Source organism: Eptesicus fuscus, chromosome 20, assembly GCF_027574615.1.
Source record: "Eptesicus fuscus isolate TK198812 chromosome 20, DD_ASM_mEF_20220401, whole genome shotgun sequence".
Classification (NCBI taxonomy): Eukaryota; Metazoa; Chordata; class Mammalia; order Chiroptera; family Vespertilionidae; genus Eptesicus; species Eptesicus fuscus.
The window spans coordinates 2,658,753-2,671,947 of record NC_072492.1 but is presented as its reverse complement, the minus strand read 5'-3'; the positions used below and the strand labels follow the sequence as shown (position 1 = coordinate 2,671,947).

Below are 13,195 nucleotides of genomic sequence, written 5' to 3'. Positions count from 1 at the left end.
TTCCCCTTTCCCTCAGCATCCCCAGAGAAACATCCCCTTATTTGGCTAATCTTCTTTTGGGTTTGCTTCAGAAAAACCAAAAAGATAGAATGGACTTTGGTAAGTAATATTTTCAATTTTCTCATGCTTTCTGATTTTATTTGTATATTCTGAAAAGATTTTTTTAAAAAGACTATAGAGGTTTCAGAAGAAAATTAAGGTCAGTTTCACTTTTCTATCTATCTCTTTCTTTCACCTACTTTGTAAATATTTATTGAGTGCCTGCTATGTTTTAGTATGGGGATAGAGTAATAAACAAAATCCCTGTCCTCATGATGCATATATTCTAGTGGGGGAGAGACACAAACAAATTATAACTCTAATTCCATGCTATATTAGGAAGTGATGAGTACTGTGAAAAAACTAAAAGAGGGAAGAGAAATGAGGGTGGGTGGGGATTAAAATTTTTGTCCCAATTTTAGTATATGTGCTGCCGAAGCGAGCACAGGGGATTAAAATGTTAAGGTAGTCAGTGAAGGCCTTTCTGAGAAAGTGACATTGGAATCAAGCCTTGATTGATGTGTGTGAGCCATGTGGGTGTCTCTGGGAGAGCTTTTCAGGCAGAGTGAGTAGCCATACCACTGCCCTGAGCTGGTAAGGTCCTGTAGACTTAGTCCTTTTGACTTGGGGAGCCATTGGAGGGTTTTGAGCAGAGGAACGATATGATCTGACTAATGTGAAAAGGACCGGTTTGGTTGCTTGGTGAGAACAGCCTGTGGTGGGGGCTGGGGATGAGGAGGCAGGAGGAGGATGGGAGGCTCAAGGAGACCAGAGAGCCACCATGTGAGAGATGAAGCAGCTTAGACTGGGGCAAAAGCAAGGGAGGTGGGAAGAAAGTGGTGAATTCAGGATCTTTTTGGAGGTGGAGGCACTGCATTTCTGGATGGATTGGATGTGGGGTGTGAGAGAAAGAGAAGACTTAAAGACGACTCCCAAATTTTTGACATGAGCAACTGAAAGGATGGAGCTGTCAGTTACAGGTTGGGAAAGTGTGTGGCTAGAGCAGGTGTGGGGGCAAGATTAGGGTTTAGGTGGGACATGTTAAATTTAAGATTTGGTATCTAAGTACAGATGTCAAAGGCACCTGGATATCAGAGGGGAGAGGTTGAGGCTGGTGAAATATTTGGGAAAAGATCTGGGAAGAAGGAATGGAGGAGAAACCCCCAGAATCCTGGTAGAAAAGTTCCTAACTTCAAAGAATAGGTTTTAGGGCCCAGAGAGGCACCTCCTGGCGGCCCTGGTGCTTGTGCTCCGAGGCAGCTGAGCGCCAGTGCGCGTTGTGGGAGTGGGCTGTGGGGCCTCTCAGAGGCCACTGCCTGTCTCAGAATTTTATTTTATTTTTTTAAATGTATTTTTATTGATTTCAGAGAGGAAGGGAGAGGGAGAGAGAGATAGAAACACCAATGATGAGAGAGAATCATTAATCAGCTACCTCCTGCATGCCCCACCCTGGGGATGGAGCCCACAACCCATGCATGTGCCTTGCTCAGGAGTCCAACTGTGACCTCCTGGTTCATAGGTTGACACTGAACCACTGAGCCATGCTGGCCGGGCTATCTCAGAATTTTAGATACTTAAGGTGGAAGCTACTATCATTGATTTTGAACCTTTCTTCTTTTATAATATAAGCATTAAAGCGAAAAATTTCCCCCTCAGTACTTTAATATATCACAGTGTATCTTCATATACTATTTTACTACTTCATGTATAATGAACAAACTTAGAGTGCTTAATATTGTAGGGATTATGTAGTTTTTAAAGGGTTTGAAAGAACATTTACCCTTGAAACTCTTTGGGTGTCAGCTCATCTTTGGGGGATAGTTTGTTAACTCGTTCTTATCAATCTTATGTAAAATAGCAAGACTCCAAAATGACAGACCAAAAAACCCATAAAACATGCTTAATGAAGATGCTTATCAAATTAATCTTTAAATTTTTTAGAGAAAAATGCATTTGCTATTTTTTCTGTAGTAATCCTATCCTATATAATAAAACCCTAATATGCAAATTGACCGAACTGCAGAACAACCGGAGGAACAACCGGTTGCTGTGATGTGCACTGACTACCAGGGGGCAGACGCTCAATGCAGGAGCTGCCCCCTGGTGGTCAGTGTGCTCCCACAAGGAGAGCACTGCCTAGCCAGAAGCCGGGCTCACAGCTGGTGAGTGCAGTGGCGGTGGCGGGAGCCTCTCCCGCCTCAGCTGCAGGCGGGCCGTAAGGAGTGAGGATGTCCCGGACTGCGAGAGCCCTGGACTCTGCTGGCTTAGGTGTGGGAGTTGAACCCTGACCTCCTGATTCATAGTTTGATGCTTAACCACTGAGCACCACTGGCTGAGTTACTTACTACCTTTATTATCAGGCTTATTGTGTAGTTTTTATTCTTGGTGGATAGTGAAGAAATTAAATCAAATTAATATATTTTTTTAAATAGTTAAAAAATAATAATTTTTGAAACCAGTTGCAGGACTACTTCTGGGATAGAAGGATAGAATTTAGTGTACAAATCAGCTACCTAGATTTCCTCTCAGGACAGTGAACAGCCATAGTTCAAAAAGATGCCGAGGAAGGGCTGGTTGCAGCCAGTGCCCCCTGCTGGTCTGCTGAGAACACCACACACCGGAATGCGTCTACTTCAGTGCCTCAGGCTGTGTTGTGTTGGTGATGGATGTTTTGAAAATTCACAATTATTATTTTAAAATTTTCATTAAGAATTACTTATAATTTGATTATTTTGATTTATAAAAATAATATGCTTTTACATTTAAAGGGAATGGAAGCAACATGAATGAGTTAATAATTATTTATGATCAATGGCTGAGTAAGGTTGTGTTCTCATTTTTCATTACAGAAGCGTTTTTTAGCCATCCTTTTCTTGAGCAAGTTCCAGTAAAAAAATGTGAGTACCCACTTTTTGCGTTTTTACTAAGGAGAGAATGCAAGCTTAAGGAAAACATTAGTATTTTGTATTACAAAATTAATTTTTATTGTGCTTTTCAAGATTTCATTGACCTTTTTTTTAAATACCTGTAGTTGTGTTTATTTCATAACAGTTCTGTTTTTTACTTCTAAAGCCAAGTTGAAATAATTTCAGTTGTTGCTGCATTTAATAAGTAGGTTAATGTGCATTTTTGGTCAACACAAACATGCAGCAGTTTCGACAGGTTTTTCTATTAGTCAAGCCGTGTAATTGAACTACAAAGTGGTGTTTCTCCTCTCTGTGTTTGTTCTGACAGCCTGCCCTGTCCCCGTGCCCCTGTGTGCTGGCTCTGCCTCAGGAAGCTCCTGCAGCAGCTCTCCGCCTTGTCGCTTTGCCTCTCCACCAGTGAGTTGGGTTTTATTAAAAATACTTGCAGTTAGTGCTGCTGTGTCTGTTCCCTGATGGGGCCTGGGCCTACAATGTAGATATTCTTGTTATATATAGTGTTTGCTAGCAGCCAAGGCTTAGGTCAGATGGACCTAGCTTTTGGTCTCTGCCCTGTTTTAGCTTCAGCAAGAAATTTTACCTTCTGGCTGTTTTCCTCTAAACATTGAGTGTGCTGCTCTGGTCTCTGCATGCTCTGTGGGGTTGGGCAGGATGATCCTTGCAAACAAAGAGAGCCTCTTACTTACTTAAATCATGGCGGAGAGGTAATTTATAAGACTTACTTTATCTGAATGTCGTGAACAGTTTGGATAGTTACTATGCCTGGAATGCCCGTGTGGAGGAGCCATCCTGGAGTCCGTCACTGACTTGGGCTCCCTTAGTTGTGGTTACTGGCCCTGCAGGGTTGGTCCACTCCAGCCTCTTCTTTCTGCTGAGGTTCCCAAGCCCTTTCTTCAGGGCTTTCTTCCCCCCCCTCTATGTGCTCTTTCCTGACCCTGAGAACTTCTGCTCACTCTGGTCACTGCTGCTTCCTCTCTACTCGCAAGGCCTTCCTTGACCATCTTCTGTATTTTCCCAGACTGGCCCTTCCCCAGACCTCTGTTGCAGCCTGGGAGGGTGGTGACCTTGAGGATTTTTTGCAAGCTGAAGGTCCAAGGGCTCGTGTATCAGCTATTATATGTTCCAGGTTAGCCTGGCACCATGAATTTCTTCAACTCTGCTGGCAGGAGGGTGGGGAGCCATAAAAGGAGGTGCTTGTATGATTTCCTGATTGAGGCCACTCAGAGGTCTAAAAGTATGGGGCTTGGGAGCTTCACAACCCTTGCTTGCCATACTAACTAGGACAAAGGATGTAATCTCTCTCAACTGGTTTCTCATATGTAAAGTGAGTATAATTTACCTCCTTCATGGGGTTTTAAAAGGATAAGTGAGCAAAAGCACTTGCTACAGTGCTTGACACACAATAAATACTTAGGAAGGGCAACTGCTATTAATATTTTCCAGGGAAACCTAACAACCCTTAGCTAACAGGGATGCTAGCCAGCCTGTGGCAGACATCCTTCTCACAAGCCCTGCAGACTCAAGCTGAATAGAACAAGCAGGTGGGCTAACAAGACTTCATCATATTCCCATAAGTTTAAAGAACGACAAGCCCTGGATTTGGAGTGACGGGATAAGTGGGGAGGAAGTGTATTGCCATGGAAAGACGATAGGCTTTGTTTGGAGTCGTCATAACTGGCCTCAGTGCCGTGGCCGCTTGCTCATTCGTGACTTCGGGCCAGTCAGGTCCAGAGCTGAGCCTGGCTTCCGTGTCTGTAAGGTAGGCCTAATTAACCTTTGTGTAAAGGCAACGTGTAATCTGTGCAGGGTGCCTGGCATAGTGAGTAGTTGATAAGCTGTTATGAAGTATATATTTGATACGCATGATACATAATACAGAAAGCAAAGTCTATGCTAGGAAAAGGAAACAGGACGAATCTGTGGGAACAGGAGTAAAGGAGCCTGTGGGTGGTAGAATAACCAAGGGCTGAGAAAGAGGCCAGTGGGAAGGACGTTGAGCTGGGAATTGCTTTGCCTGGCGAGAGCATGGTGGTGTTTTGCTGGGTAGGTAGCATTGAAAAGTAGAGCAAAACAAGAGCGAGACTTTGGGCTACTGGGGAAGAGAGGATAAAGCGCTGATGGGAGTGAAGAGGCACACGAGGAGAGAGAAGGCATATTCAGAGGGAACCCATTTTTAGAAGGCCTTTATTAAAAGCTCACGCTTAAAGTGAAAGTAAAAGGGGAAGCTGGAGAATAAAAAGAATGAAGGAATGTCTATATAATTTCCAGTTGGTGAGATTAGAAAATGGCAGGTTTGATTGGTTTTTAACATAATCTGCCAAAAGTAAGATGATTTCATACATGCGTTCTCTCCCTTCCTGTGGCTGGAGTAGACTCTTACTCAGGGTGAATGCACACAAGTGTGCACATTTTTTTTTTATTTTTTTTTTACTTTCACACAAATATCCAGTTGCATCTTGTTTCAGAGAAATCTTTGAAAGGCAAAAATACAAAACAAAAAACAACCTGAAAGTAAATCCAAATCACTCTTTTGTTAAGATACTGGCTATAGATTAAATGCTTTTTAGATGATACCTCTTTAATATGTATTTATTAGTTTTATTCATTTATTAAAAGCCTGCTTTGTGTGAGGTCCTGGTTGATGCTGATGAATGATATGACAGTAAGGAGTTTTAATTGTGTGGAGAAGAGGCAGGCTGATCAGTCACTATTAGAAGCGGGCCTGTCTATGTCTTTATTACCTGTGGGAATGTGGATGAGGGGCATGAGATCAGACCAAGAACTAAGGAAGGCTGCTCAGAAGAGGGCATTGAGCTGAGATGAGAAGAAAGAATTAGCAAGGTGAATTAGTGAAAGAAGAGTATTGTAGGCAGAGGAATCTTCATTCATGAAGTCACGGAAGCACAGCCCACTGAAGGAACTCTGTTGCCCTCCATGGCCACTTATATTCAAATTGGTTTGAACTAAGTAAGATTTAAAAATGAGTTACTTAGTCACACTAGCCACATTTCAACTATGCGGTAGTCATATATAGCTAGTTGCTGCCATACTGGACAGCTTAGATCTGAAACTTTGTCATCATTGCAGGAAGTTTTCTTGGACAAGTCTTCTAAGCAGTCCAGTCTGGTGGGTGTAAAGAGCATTGGTGAGGGGAAATCAGTTAAAGGGGTAGGGAGAAGCTGTACCTTGAAAGAATTTAGGCATTGAGCTAAGGAGTTCAAGTTTATCCTTAAAGCTATTTGATGTATTTGAATGATTTTATGTGGAGGTATGATATGCTCCACTGTGTGTTTTAGCTAGATTCTTCTTCCTTTTTAAGCTAGATACTTCTACAAGCAGGGTGGAGGACTAGATTGGAGACAAGTAGAGAGGTCCCTCCACTAGAGGAAAGAGAACAACCTGAGACTATGGAAGCTTTTTGTTTTGTTTTGTTTGTTTTTGGCGTGGCTCAGTGGTTGAGCATTGACCTGTGAACCAGGAGGTCACATGCCTGGGTTTCAGGCTCTATTCCCAGTATGGGCTCTGCAGGAGGCAGCTGACCCATGATTCCCTCTCATCATTGATGTTTCTTTCCTTTCCTCTCCCTTCCTCTCTGAAATCAATAAAAATGTATTAAAAGAAAAAAAAAGAATAAGGACCTGAACTAAGGCAGCAGTAAGAAAAGGAGAAGGGGATGGGAAGCAGGTGGGAGAAAGGTAGTTTTCAGAGCTTGGAGATGCTTGAACTTGGGACTTAAGGAGGAGGGAGACCTTAAAGGCAATGGATAGATGGATGATGGTGAAGGTACTCAGTAAGGGAGCATGGGGAGGAATGCTTGAGAGTACAAAAGTGATGAATTCGCATTGTACAGGCAAGTAACAGAGGGGCTAGAGCTCATTGGAGAGAATCTGTGCTGCCGAGTCCTCATGATGTAAGTAGTGCTTGAAGGTAGGATAAGTGTGGTCATGGGGTAAGGAGAAAGCAGGTGAGGACTAGAGGAGCAGGGTGGCACCTTGGGGAATTCTGTACTCCTCTCTTCTAAGGGGCTGATGAGAAGCAGGCACTCACAAAAGAGATGTAAGAAAAGCAAGAGAGAGCAGGGTCACTGAATGAACGGGGAGAGTGGCAAAGAAAGGAATGGTCCGCAGTTCAGTTGCAGCAAAGAATTCAAGGAACTTAAGGAGTAGGCAGTGGTTGTTGCTGGTGAACTTAATAAAGGCAATTTTATTTGAGCATTGAAGGCGGAAAGTGGATTATGGTTGGTTGAGGGGTACATGGGAATTGAGGAATTTGATTCAGTGAAGATGGATAATTTCAAGAAATGTTAAGGAAGATGGTAATTGAGAGGATTGCAGGGATTTGAGGTATGAGAAAATGAAACATGTTTATGTGCAGAGGGTAGACGTGTCAGGAGAAAGGGAAGTTGACTGAGGTGCTTTAAGAGGCGGGGAGAATGAAATTGGAACACAGATGGTGGAGAGATTAGCTTTGAACAAGGGGAAGCATCTCTTTCACCAAAACGGCTGTGGATGCAGGTAATTTTATAAATAGCAGAGGAAGAAATTCAGAAAGTTTCTGCCTAAACCACTAGGAAGATGTTGTAGACATACTTGGAATAACATCTCAACTCGATTGCTTTTAGTTGTGTGATTTGGGGCAAATCCTGACCTTCTGAGTTCTGTTTATTTAAAGATGGAATGGATTCCATAATGGGACTGAAGTTAACTAACACAAGGAAAGCTCTTCACAGTGTCCAGCCCATGGTTGATGTTCAGTATAGTTATCCTTCCGTCGTACCTTCCTTGAGATATAAATTATCTTAAAAAAATAATGAGGAGGCCCGGATAGCAAGGCTCAGTGGTTGAGCATTGACCCATGAACCAGAAGGTCACAGTTCAGTTCCTGGTCAGGATACATGCCTGGGTTGTGGCTCGATCCCCAGTAGGGGGCATGCAGGAGGCAGCCGATCAATGTTTGTATCTCATCATTGATGTTTCTATCTCTCCGCCCCTCTTCCTTCCTCTCTTTGAAATCAATAAAAACATATTTTTAAAAAGTAATAAGGAGATTTTATGTCAAGTGTGCATCACACACACAAAAAGAAGAGATAAGATTTGAGACTGATTTCATTGCACAGTAACTTTCAAAGAAGCACCAGCCGTGAATTTAAAGAGCATTACAAAGTATTTTTTATCTTTTTAAATAGAAACAAAGGTTAAACGTAACAGGGACTTAATACATAACAACTCATGCATTTCGATGTTTTAGAAAACCATTGCATAATCAAGACAGTCAAATAGAGTTGTCACTAGAGACCTTGAACTAGGCAAGTGCCAAAAGGTGTAAAGAGATACTTACACCCCAGTATTTGTTTACATATAATCATATGATTTCTTCCCTTGTTGTCCCATCTCCTACAGACCAACTCCTCCCCTAACCTCCCCTTGAAGGTTTTCCAAATCTTTCTTTTTGTGAGTGTAAATAAATCTCTTGGCTTAAATGCAGTTATTCTTACTGGTTTGTTTACATTTTTACATAATATGGTCTGCTTTCCTGTTTACAGTGTTTTTTTGCATTTGGAGATTTAAAACTGTGTGTGCTTGCAAGATGTCATTAAAGTCCCTGGACAGTTTGTTGTTGTTGTTAAGTAAACAGTTATTGAGTATCTGCTTTGCTAGGCAATGAGCTGAAACTGGGAATATTAGGATGGTACAGACTCATCTCAAAACTTGTAGGCGAGGCATACAGGTACATGTGCTAAATGGCATGATATATTTTTATTGATTTCAAAGAGGAAGGGAGAGGATAGAGAGATAGAAACATCAGTGATAAGAGGGAATCATTGATTGACTGCCTCTTGCACTCCCCCTACTGGGGGTCGAGTCCGCAACCCGGGTATTTGCCATTGACCAGAATCGAACCCAGGACTCTTCAGTCCCCAGGCTTGACGCTCTATCACTGAGCCAAACCGGCTAGGGCGGCATTATATATTTTAAAGTATCACTTTTGGAAAACATTTAAGAAGTCTTTATGCAAAGAGATTAAAAACTGTGCTTTTTGAAGGGAAAGATTTCCAAAGAGATTTATTAAAATTTTAGATGGAATTGAACTTTATGCCTAATTGAATGAAAACACACACAAAACCAACTCTTTAATGCCTGTTCTGACTTGCACTTTATTATTAGGCCAGTGTTAACTTGATGTTGTTAATTTTAGTCCCTTGCAGATATGCAGCATATTCAGGAAGAAAACCTATCCTCCCCACCATTGGGTCCTCCCAACTACCTACAAGTGTCCAAAGATTCTGCCAGTACTAGTAGCAAGAACTCTTCTTGTGACACGGATGACTTTGTTTTGGTTCCACACAACATCTCGTCAGACCACTCATGTGAGAATCTTTTCTACTTGTACACATTCTTTTTTAATTTACTAGACTAGCATTTTTTAACCTTTATATATACTCTCTTATTATTTAGTTGTTTAAATTCCCAATATTACATGCCTACCTTTCTAAAATCTGCTTGGCCATCTTCCATAAAACAATAACTTTGGATTCTGAAGGTACATGAAAACTATAGGAAATGATCTCAAATTCTGTTTGTGTCTAAAGAAATAGAGAAGCCAACATAATAAGATAAATTAAATTAAATTTAAGGAGAGGAATTAAAGGAAGACCTCTTTTGGAAAAACCGTAAGCATCAGAGGAGTCTTAAAACAATCTGGATGCCTTCAGAGAGAATGGCAGGAATGAACTTCATAGATAGATAGGAAGAACTTTTATCAGGAAAGATGAATCCAAGTTGGCTAAATACTCTAGGCTTGTTTATATTGTCTGTGTCTTCATGTGTGAGTTTTGGCAAATTGTGTGTTTTACAGAATTGGTCCATTTCATCTAGGTCCGTGGTCGGCAAACTGTGGCTCGTGAGCCACATGCGGCTCTTTGGCCCCTTGAGTGTGGCTCTTCCACAAAATACCACGGCCTGGGCGAGTCTATTTTGAAGAAGTGGTGTTAGAAGAAGTTTAAGTTTAAAAAATTTGGTTCTCAAAAGAAATTTCAATCGTTGTACTGTTGATATTTGGCTCTGTTGACTAATGAGTTTGCTGACCACTGATCTAGGTTATCAAATTCGTGGGCATAGAGTTGTTCATAGTAGCACTTTATTATCTATCTTCCCCCTCCCCCCCTGTTAGCTGTCTTTTTAATTTCAGTGGGACCTTTAGGCATGTCCCTTCTTGCATTTCCAAAATTACAATTTGTATCCTTTCTCTTTTTTTCTTAGTTACCTTGGAAGCTTACCAATTTTCTCAGTCTTTTCAAATAACCAACTTTTGGTTTTGTTGATTTTATTGATTTTCTGTTTTCACTTTCATTGATTTCTGCTCTAATTTTTATTATTCCTTTTATTATACTTGCTTTGAATTTAATTTGCTCTTCTTTTTCTAGTTCCTAAGATGGAAACTTAGATTGAGTTTAGATCTTTTTTGTTTTCTAATATATGCATTCAACGCTATACATTTCTTTTCAAGCACTGCTTTCACTGCTTCCCACAATTTTGATAAGTTTTGTTTTCATTTTCATTTACTTCAAAATACTTTAAAATTTCTCTTGAAGTACCAGGTGTACTGGTTAATAATGTGGATTTTTTTCAATAGATGGAGTTATACATATGTTAATATATGCGATTTTGTTGTATTGACAGCAAGCTTCAAAACTTCATATGTCAAATTTTCTGAAGGTGTTAACATCATAGATATTCTTATGCTTAAAAATGTCGAATTTCATGCCAAAAAGCATTTGCAGGAAGTTTTAATTAATTATTTTGACGAAAAAGTTACCATATACTTCAGGAAGCTTATAGTGAACATGCTCCATCTCAAGATCCTCGTGAACACTGGTTTAAACACTTAAAAAGTGATGATTTCAATATGAAAGACAAAGAACGTCCAAGTCAACAGAAAAAGTCTGAAGACCAACAATTACAAGCATTATTGGATGAAGATGCGTGTCAAACTCAAACACAACTTGCAGAAAGATTAAACGTTGCTCAGCAAACAATTTCCGATCGTTTACAAGCAATGGGAAAGATTTTAAAGGAAGGAAAATGGGTGCCACATCAACTGAACGAAAGACAAATGGAAAACAGAAAAGTCATCAGTAAATGTTGCTTCAATGGCACAAAAGAAAGTCTTTTTTGCATCAAATTGTGACTGGCAATGAAAAGTGACTTTATTTTGAGAATCCCAAACGCACAAAATCATGGGTTGATCCAGGTCAACCATCAACATCGACTGCAAGGCCAAATCGCTTCAGAAAGAAGACAACGCTCTGCGTTCAGTGGGATCAGGAAGGTGTGGTGTATTATGAGCTTCTAAAACCAGGTAAAACCGTTAATACTGATCACAAATAATCAATTTGAACCATACTTTGATCGTAAAATGACCAGAATGGGCCAAAAGACAAGGCAAAGTAATTTTGCTTCATGATGACACACCATCACACACTTCAAAACCAGTTAAAGACAATTAACTGGGAAGTATGAACCCACCCTCTGTATTCACCAGACCTTGCTCCTTCAGATGACCACTTGTTCCGATAGATGGCACACGCACTTTCTGAGCAGCACTTCAAACCATACGAAGAAGTGGAAAATTGGGTCTTTGAATGGTTTGCCTCAAAACAAGAAAAGTTCTATTGGGACGCTATCCACAAATTACCTGAAAAATGGGGGAAATATGTAGCTAGTGATGGACATTACTTTGAATAAAGCAGTTTTGATGTTTCTCTTGAAATTATCGTGTTTTCTTTGATTACAAAATCCGCATTATTAACCGGTACACCTGGTATGTTCTTTGACTCATGAGTTATTTAGAAGTGTGTTTGTTGTTTAATTTCCACATATTTTGGCATTTTCCAGTTATCTTTTTGTTATTGATTTTTTTAAAAATTAATCCTCACTGAGGATATTTTTCTATTTATTTTTAGAGAGAGTGGCAGGGAGAGGAAGGAACAGAGAGAAATATCAGTGTGAGAGAGACTTATTGATTGGTTGCCTCCACACACTCCCCAACCAGGGCAGGGATTGAGCCTGCAACCAAGGTATAAGGTAGGTGCCCTTGACCGGAATTGAACCCACAACCCTTCAGTCCGTGGGTTGATGCTATAACCACTGAGCAAACTGGCTAGGGCCTATTATTGATTTCTAGTTTTATTTCATCATTATCTGAGAGAAGAGACATGTGATTTTTACTCTTTTAAATTTGTTAACATATGTTTTATGTTCTAGTCTGTAATCTATTTTGGTGAGTTTGAGAAAAATGTGTCTTCTGTTGTTGGATGAAGTAGTAGCCTATAGATGTCTATTATGTCCAGTTGATTGATGGTGTTGTTGAGTTCAACTATGTCCTTATTGATTTTTTTGTCCGTTGGATCTGTCTATTTCTGAGGGAGGATTGTTGAAGTCTCCAACTATAATAGTGGATTATCTATTTTTCCTTGCACTTGTATCAGTTTTTGCCTTAATGGTTTGATTCTGTTGTTAGGGGCATACATGTTAAGAATTGTTGTCTTGAAGAATTTATATTTACATAAATATAATTTTATCATTATGTAATGCCCTTCTTCATCTCTGATTACTTTTCTTACTTTGAAGTCTGCTTTGTCTGAAATTAATATATTCTCCTGCTTTCTTCCTATTAGTATTAGCATCGATTTTTTCCCTATCCATTTATTTTTTTTTAAATAATATATTTTTATTGATTTTTAGAGAGAGAGGAAGGGAGAGGGAGAAGGGAGATCAATGAGACAGAGAAATATCTATCAGCTGCCTCCTGCATGCCCTCTACTGGAGATCGAGTCTGCAACCTGGGCATGTGCCCTGACTGGTAATCCATTTGGTGACCTCCTAGTTCATGGGTCGATGCTCAACCACTGAACCACACTGGCCGGCTATATTTTCTCTCTCTCTTTCTCTCTCCTCCCTCCCTCCCTCCCTCCCTCCCTCCCTCCCTCCCTCCCTTCCTTCCTTCTTCTCTCTCTCTCTTCCTCTCTCTTTCTCTCTCTCTCTCTTTCTTTCTTTCTTTTTTTATAAAGAGCAGATAAGCGGTTTTCTTTTTAAAAATATATTTTTATTGATTTCAGAGAGGAAGGGATAGGGAGTAAGGGATAGAAATATCAATGATGAGAGAGAATCATTGATCAGCTGCCTCCTGCACACCCCCTACTGGAGGATTGAGCCCACACCCTGGGCATATGC

The 13,195-nt window shown here is 40.5% G+C and overlaps 1 protein-coding gene across 2 annotated transcripts in view; it reads left to right on the top strand.

The window, feature by feature from the left end:
• The window catches only part of ULK2 (unc-51 like autophagy activating kinase 2), a 129,180-nt gene that overhangs the window by 56,026 nt on the left and 59,959 nt on the right, over positions 1-13,195 (top strand). For both annotated transcript variants that reach the window (XM_054709924.1, XM_054709923.1), the window contains exons 10-13: positions 17-99; positions 2,889-2,936; positions 3,274-3,362; positions 9,159-9,330. In XM_054709924.1, coding sequence (XP_054565899.1) covers positions 17-99; positions 2,889-2,936; positions 3,274-3,362; positions 9,159-9,330 — 392 coding nt within the window. The remainder of the gene's footprint in view (positions 1-16; positions 100-2,888; positions 2,937-3,273; positions 3,363-9,158; positions 9,331-13,195) is intronic.